The sequence below is a fragment of the Benincasa hispida genome, chromosome 9 (assembly GCF_009727055.1).
Source record: "Benincasa hispida cultivar B227 chromosome 9, ASM972705v1, whole genome shotgun sequence".
Lineage (NCBI taxonomy): Eukaryota > Viridiplantae > Streptophyta > Magnoliopsida > Cucurbitales > Cucurbitaceae > Benincasa > Benincasa hispida.
In genome coordinates this window covers 38,912,684-38,921,190 of record NC_052357.1, presented here as the reverse complement: position 1 = coordinate 38,921,190, position 8,507 = coordinate 38,912,684, and the positions used below count along the sequence as shown (strand labels likewise).

The following is an 8,507-nucleotide window of genomic DNA, read 5'->3' as shown; positions in this document are numbered from 1 at the left end:
AATCAAACGTTTGAAGAAATCTACGCATATGTAAGAAGTATGAACGATTTTCAAATAAAATCTTAATAAATGGTCTAAATTAATTCACTTATAAAAACTTAAGAGTTTAATTGACACAATTATATATTTTGCACGATATGTTTTCGAACCAAGTTTGAATAATAGGGTTAATTGATATACTTACAAAAATTCAATCTTATATTAATAAAAATTTTCATTCAAGTATTAGATTGATGCAATCCTAATAAGGGTGTAAATCAATTTTTTTCCTAAAATAAAATATCAAAAGTAGGTTCGATTAATACAAGAAGACATTTTCAACCCAAGAACGAGTTTTTCTTTTTATCAATTGATTAACTATTATGAGAGAGAAGAAAGAATGGTTCTATTATAAATTTATAAATTTTATTATGTAATCCAATTTTGAATATAAAGGTGGCCGGACTCATTTGTCAACATATTGCATTCTATATTTCCACCAAGATTAGGTAAAATAATGAAAAATATTTTTATTAATTTCTTGACCATGATTTGATGGCTAGCCTTGAAGGAGCAAGGGAGGGATGGAAGCTATATAAAGGGAAGAAAGGCATTGCTTTTAAGGCAAAACCAAAATCCCATTGTGAGGAAAACAAAGATGGGAAAATCTAGGTCATCAATGACCTACCTAGTAGTAGCAATTTTGGTGGCAACTTTGAGTTCGACATCAGTGATCACTGCTGATTATGTCTATTCTTCTCCACCACCTCCATACTATGTTTACAAATCTCCGGTCTATCAGTCTCCTCCGCCACCAAAAGTAAAGTATGAGTACAAATCACCACCACCTTCAGTTTATTACGCTCCTCCACCTCCAGTTTACCACTCACCATCGCCTCCTGTTTACCATTCTCCACCTCCTCCAGTTTACCACTCACCATCGCCTCCTGTTTACCATTCTCCTCCACCTCCTGTTTATCACTCCCCACCACCTCCGGTTTATTACTCTCCACCCCCACCAAAGAAGCAAGAGTATAAATCACCACCTCCTCCTGTTTATTACTCTCCTCCTCCACCTGTGTACCACTCTCCTCCACCTCCTGTTTATCATTCTCCTCCCCCACCTGTTTATCATTCCCCACCACCTCCAGTTTATTATTCTCCACCACCACCAAAGAAGCAAGAGTACAAATCACCACCACCTCCTGTTTATTACTCTCCTCCTCCACCTATATATCATTCTCCTCCACCACCAGTTTATAAGTCACCGCCACCTCCAGTTTACCCTTCTCCTCCCCCACCTGTTTATCACTCCCCACCACCACCAGTTTATTATTCTCCACCCCCTCCAAAGAAGCAGGAGTATAAATCACCACCACCTCCTGTTTATTATTCTCCCCCTCCACCTGTATATCACTCTCCTCCACCACCAGTTTACAAGTCACCACCACCTCCAGTTTATCATTCTCCTCTCCCTCCTGTTTATCACTCTCCACCACCTCCCGTTTATTATTCTCCACCCCCACCAAAGAGGGAATATAAATCACCTCCTCCTCCAACTCATTACTCTCCTCCACCTCCAGTTTACCACTCTCCACCACCACCTGCGAAGGATTACGAGTACAAGTCTCCACCACCACCTAAGAAGGATTATGAATACAAGTCTCCACCACCACCGAAAAAGGATTACGAATATAAATCCCCACCACCTTCTCACCACTATTAGATCTACGAACATTTTACGATTCCATTGAGGTATGCTTCGTATAAATGCATTTCTTCTTGATATAACCCTTTTTCTTCAAATAATATTCAAGAAAAGTGCTCATCTTACATTGATATTCACCAAAATCGTATTATAATCTTGCAGGGAAACAAAGAGAATATCAACATCAAATAAAAGTGATATGGTCTAATGAAGATTGTTACTACGTATAAATCATGGCCTCTAATTATTTATTTCGTGTGATGTATGTTTCATTAATATTTAGTTTTGATACTCTGTATTCAATTCAAGATTATAATGAAGATACAAAAAAGTTATATTTTCTTCCAAAAGAGGTTCCAAAGCTTCAGTAAGTAACTTCCAATGCTTTAATGAGAAAAGGAAATACTTCCAATGTTCATTAAATTGTTGCAAAGTAACATTTGAGATGCATCATATGAAACAAAGAAAATGTACATATGTTAAACATTAAAGGCATAAAATGATATGAAAATCTTAAAATTTTAAAATTAAAAATTATTTTTGGTATTGAGAAACCCTAATTATTAATTACTAAAGCCTCCAAAATCAATCATCATAGATCCAAAGGAGAGTGAGAAAATGATACCTTTTGATCAAAGACTATGACTTAAGAAGAGAACTAGTTTTCTACTCAAGGCTTGAACACTCCATAAAACAAACAAGTTGATCAATCTTAACGGAATATTTTAACATGCAACCTTAGATCAAACTGAATCGCAAATTTGATGATGAAACTTACTCATCAACGCTGAGAAAAAATCAGATTAATTCCAAAATCCAAGAAATGATACATACAATGATCTATTTTGCAAGTAACTCAACTAAATAATAAAGTAACCAATCTAATTAAAGTCATGAACAAACCTAAGCACCGGAAAATTTAATAATAAATCTTTAGGGAAAGAACAGTTCAAACTCATAGCGGCCGGAAGTATTGAAACATTTATTTAATATTAAACTAAAAATCAAAGAGTTAAGCAAAACTTACCTTGGAAAATTATGGAGATTATTCTAACGGGTTTTTATCTCTTTTTTCTACGACTACAATGCGTCGAATCTTTTATCATAAAGTCGTCCATGCTATGGCTCCAATATAAGACGATGTTTTAAGTAGGGGGTGAGGTATATTATAACATCTTGGAATTCTTGAGCGTTGTTCTCAGGCTATGTTTGTATGTTTAACATGCTTGCTTGTTCATTTGCTGGTTTGTTATGATGAATAGTTGATGACACACTTTATTAGTGATTAGATTTATATGAGATAATTTTTAAAGAGCATGATCATGATTTTTAGTCTATCTTTAAAACAATTTCTTATCTCTCATGCATTTTTAAGTACTTGTTCTTATGGACTTAGGTCTTACATACCTAGAATTGTATTATCTGGCTTAGGTTTCTGTTTTCACCTCAAAAGGCTCACCTTTGGCTTTATAGTAACCTTTCATGTTTTATAGAAAAACTAGACAAAATGGATAAAAACAATCTAGTGTGTAAATAAATAAATAAAATAAAATAAAGAGGAAGAAGTAAAATAGTTGCCTAAAAAAGTAAGTTAAAGTTTTTTTTTTTTTAAAAAAAAAGTGTGTGTGTGCATGGATAGAGGTGAAAAGAGCTACTCCGTTGTGATAAGTTAGGGCTCCGTGCAGTCGAGTGTGTGAAAGCTAGCTCTCTAGGTAAAAGAAATGTCCTCTATTTTTTGTGTGCGTGAGTCACCATTGTCTTAGTGTTGCCCTTTTTTTTTTTTTTTTTGCAAGTTTGGTATGTCTAAGACCAATAACCAAGCTAGAGTGGGGAAAAAAAGGATTGAGAGTCATATAAGACTTTTTCGGGGTGTGAGAGGTTACCTAGTGAGATTCCGAATTCATTCATGCATGAATAGATTTAGAATCATTTTTAAAAATACGCTTCATTGATTGATTGTAATCAAATTTCATTTTTTATTACAAATCTTCTCCTAATTGACTGTTGAGATTAGTGTAACAATCCTTTGCAATTTGAGCAAGCATATTTGTCTATGAATGTATATTTGTTTGAATGTATGTTTCTACCTTGCTCAGGACGAGCAAGAATTAAGTTGGGGGGTGTTTGATAGAGCTATAAAAGTATTATTTACCTAAACTTAATTGAGGCTCCTTAATAGGTTTTACATGCTTATTATGCTATTTTGTAGATATCGAACACCAAAGAGGTAGAATCAACAATTTGGAGTCAATCAGCATTAATTTGAAACAATTTAAAGCTAAGATAAGCATTTGAGCTTCAAATGAGAAAAATGACTAAATGCCCCTGTATGTAGTATAACAACCCTCTAGAAAGCATAGGGTTACGCTTGAAGGCAGTATCTTCATATCACTCATAGCATCGTTACCCTAGTCTTACGTTGTATCGCTATGCCGAAAGGCAGAATATTGAGAAGTAGGGCAATGTAACGACGCTACCCTCAGTGTAGGTATGCTCTAGATATTGATGCGATGCCACTGAGTGTGTGCATGTCTACCCAAAACATCCTATCGTATTAATGCATGCATTACACTTCTGCTTTATGCTGCGATAACAAAAAACTATCGTAATCACATTTTGCTATAGCATAGTTACGCTGCGACTGCTGTATAAAAGAAATTCTTTCCGAATTAGGTTAGGGGAGAGGAGAGTTAGGTCGTCTTAGAGAGCATTTTGTTCGATTTTTTTACCATCTTAGACCAAAACTCATGAAATTTCCTTCAATTTTAGTTTGTAATTGTAAATCTTGACATTGTGAGTTGGATTTGATGAACGATTGGAGGCCACGACGTTGGTTTTTTAGGTTTGTAGGGTTTTTGTTTAATTTTATGAGATTTATTACAAACTCTTCTTGAATCTTGTTGTTTCTTATTAATTTCCTTTCTTTGATATAATTTCTAGAACAAGCATATAGGTAAATTCAATTGATAACTCAATTTTTAGTATGTTTATCTTTGTTATGCATGATTTTAATGTCCGTAATTGCATTGAAAGCATGTTTAATTTAGTAGTAATAGGTTTTAATTTGAATTATGACATGATTTCTATTTTTCTAGGATCACCTAATTGATAACAAAACCTAAAGATTGGAAATGAATTAGGTTAGATTTGGCCAATCTTGCTTGATGTTCTAATTAATTCAAGAATATAATGCAATTAACTAAATGAAAGGGCTAGCGTGACAATATTTAGTTAATAATTAACTAAATGTTGTCATGCTAGCCCTTTCATTTAGTTAATTTAGGAATTGATTGTATGTTTATTTTCCATAGAGAGTTTGTATGGACTTTTACTACATTCGATTAGGCTTAAAATATAGTTAATTCAAGAATTTTTTTAATAATTAATCGATGATTAGATTTATAGAAAACTCGATGATCTCTAAACCGGTGAAGGTAATCTTCTGTTTGATCTCTGTCTTTCTCAATCTATCTTACTTTTCCGCAGTTTTAATTTTCGCATTTAGTTTTTTCTATCTATAAACATAAAACCCCTCATTTTTATTGCTTTCCATAATTAAATTTAGCTCAGAAGAGATTTAATTCTTATGCTCCTTGAGGTTCGACCCCGTACTTGCCGCTTGTACTACCTAGTAGTATGGATAGTGGTTCAATGAAACTATAAATATTATTTGCTTAGTAAGGGTTTGTGGGTGAGGATAAATCCGAGCTAACAATGTTCAAATAAAAACCTAAAGGGTCTATACTATATGGATAAGGTTAGGTATCTTATTCTAGTGACACTATGAATACGACTCACTTTATATGTATTACAAACAGTGTAATCCAAATCATTCATGTAGAGACATGTGAGTGGAGGTATCCTATATAAAGAGTTTATATGAGATTGGATCTTGAAATAATTAATATCTATCTGTAACTTTGTTAATTGAAAAGATTAATATTTCTCAAGATGATCATATGTAACTCAATTTTAATCCTGGGTGAGTTATAAACTCCTATCTATAAGAGCTTGCCCTTTGATTTGCATAAATGAGAGTAACCCGAGTTGCTGACTCAGTAAGCCTACCATTTTGAAGACTTCATGGATAGGGAGCTAGAAATGTAATTTCACGAAATGGAACTCACTCATTCCCGCCTAGGGTAAGTAGATGAGTAGTTTTCTTAAGTGTTGACTCCAGGACTTGAACAATAGGACCCCACCCACTCAATGACCCAAGAGGAAATTGGTTTATGGTTGGACCATAAATAAATTGTTCATTAGAGGATCAATGGTACTTAAGGATGTAAAGGGTAATTACATGGATAAAACAGACATTTGAACCAGCTATAATTACAAACAACTCTTGAAGGATCAACTTATGTGAAATGATTATATCCATTGAGGCAACATGTCCTATAGTGCATATGAGTGCAACTATGGGAATAGTAATTTGCACCATAGTTAATAAATGTTATTAATTAATTATAGAGTTTAATTGGCTAATCTTGAATCATTGGAGCTTATAATCTGCATGTCTATTAGGTCCTCTTACTAGCTCATGGATTAACAAGGAGAAAGAATAATTTGAAATGTTCAAATTAATTTAAGGAAATATATATTAATTGTATATGATATGATTGATACAAAAATAAAATGTATATAGATATATTATTAAATAGTTAATTATTAATATGATTCAAATTTGAACTATATATTATGGGAGAATTAATGTATTTGAATGTGATTCAAATATTAAGTTAATATGAATAAGATTTATATTAAAACTATAGGTTATATATTAATATGAATGAGATTCATATTAAAGCTATAGATATAAGATATTAATATGATTCAAATATTTATTGAGTTAAATATAAGATATTTAATTTAATTATTTAATATATATTATTAATTAATAATTAATTTTAATTAAATTCACTCCCTTTTTACACAAGGGAGTGGGGAAGTGGGAGGTTATTATCTCCTCCTCGTTAAAATCAAACCGAGGTGTTATATGTTGGTTACTAGAATTAAGAATTCTAAAAACTCTCTCTCAAGAAACTCATAGAGAAAGTTCTCAGCCAAAATTAATCCCTCCTAATTTCCTTTCTTATCTTTCAAATGATAATTCCTGTAATTAGACCTTGCCAAGAGACATAGCAAGGAAGATATTTTGGAGGCACCTCTAACAAAGGTGAAGAACAAAGAGATCAAGGAAAAGCTTTATTGAAAAATGGTCTTTAAAGGTAATGTCGATACTTCACAGATAATTCCTCGAAATTCTAATTTATATTTAACCTAAATTAACCACAACATGTGTTATATGTGTTTTTTTCTTATGATTTTGTATTTTCATCTAACCATAATTAAAACAAAAGCGATCATACACTTTTGCTATGAGATTCGATCCCATCAGTTATTCTTTTTCAATTCTTTAAATAAGTTTAATGGATTTCAACATGTTGTTACACATGTTTTAATGTGATTAATCACGATAAAATGTTGAGGCAAATGGTATATAAAAATTGAATACACTAGCGAATTGATTATACTGTAACTAGAAATAATACATTTAATGTATAATATTCAAGCTCAAACGTAAATTAAATGGTGTAACAAGGCTTAGATATGGAAATAAACAAACACTAGAAAAAACCTCAAAATCTTTAGAGACTCAAAACGTAGTCGAGGCAAACTTCTAATAAGCGTTGTCTTGAAGACAATTATTCGCTCTGCAAAAGCTATAAGTAGACTACAACAATCATCTTAGCGGGATACAACGACTAACTGGTCGGCCATTGGATTCACCATCGTTCGTGAACCACAGAGAGCTGAATATGGATTCCTCATACATTGGAACTTGTAGGAAGTAACCAGGAGGGGGGGGAATGGGGGGAGGGCTTGCTAGAGAACAAAAAGTACGCAACGTAAATGATTGTGAAAATTTATCAATCGAACAAATACTTAGCTTGTATAATTAAAGTTCAGTTCATTCCTCATCAATTCTATCACAGACTACTCAAAATATGCATGAGAATATTCGAATTAAAACTTAGCCTACTCAATTAGAATCCTAACCGGTAGTCCATAAAATCAAGTTAACTAACGAAAATGCGAGAATCCTCAACCAATCAATCAATCAACAGGTATTAAGATTCAAGGCAAAGCTAAGTCAATCAATTGATTTCCATTGTCTAACTAATTAATTGAGCGAGATTTATCTAAGTTAGAAAGTAAATGTTTGTTAATTGGAATCCCAAATTAACACAACAAACTAACTTAGCTCATGCTTCTAGGTGACAACTACCTAACGATTACAAATTAGGGCCAATCAAAGCAATCAATTAAACATGCACAACTAATTTGTCAGATTATCCCATACACGAAAATTGAAGAATATGCTTAAGATAAATTCTCGTAAATTCATAATAAAAACTCACAAAATTACAATATGTGTCTCAAGAATTGAATTGGACCAAACTAAACTAACAAACCCAAGCTAAGTTTTTACCCTTTAGCCTCGAATCATGCTCGAATTCAATACAATTGGCAAAGGGGAAGAGTTTTTTATAAAATTTTGGTGTAAAAAGGGAGCTAAAACCAGGCTAGATAGAGCGGCGGTGTTCAAGAATCAGTGTACTGGGAGATGATATAATCAGCTGACCCAAATTATTCTTTTATAAAACTGTCGCAACGTTGCAACGTTAGGAAAAGCATTGCAACATTGCGGTGCATAATGGTTGAGCATCAGGCAGGCGTTACAGCGCTAGCCTGACACTGCGTTGCGCGTGCACTGGGGCTATACGTCTGTCAAACCACATAGCATTACAAAGCTCGG

The 8,507-nt window shown here is 33.2% G+C and overlaps 1 protein-coding gene across 1 annotated transcript; it reads left to right on the top strand.

Moving 5' to 3' along the window:
* Positions 1-623: 623 nt before the first annotated feature.
* Positions 624-1,947, top strand: LOC120086997 (extensin-3-like). The gene is made up of 2 exons (XM_039043840.1): positions 624-1,734; positions 1,850-1,947. The coding sequence occupies exon 1, from the start codon at positions 638-640 to the stop codon at positions 1,703-1,705; it is 1,068 nt and encodes a 355-aa protein (XP_038899768.1). The 5' UTR covers positions 624-637; the 3' UTR covers positions 1,706-1,734; positions 1,850-1,947.
* The last annotated feature ends 6,560 nt before the right edge of the window (positions 1,948-8,507 follow it).

What these genes read in the sequence shown, in the direction of transcription:
- LOC120086997 (XM_039043840.1), top strand. Translation starts at nt 638, where the DNA reads ATGGGAAAATCTAGGTCATCAATGACCTACCTAGTAGTAGCAATTTTG.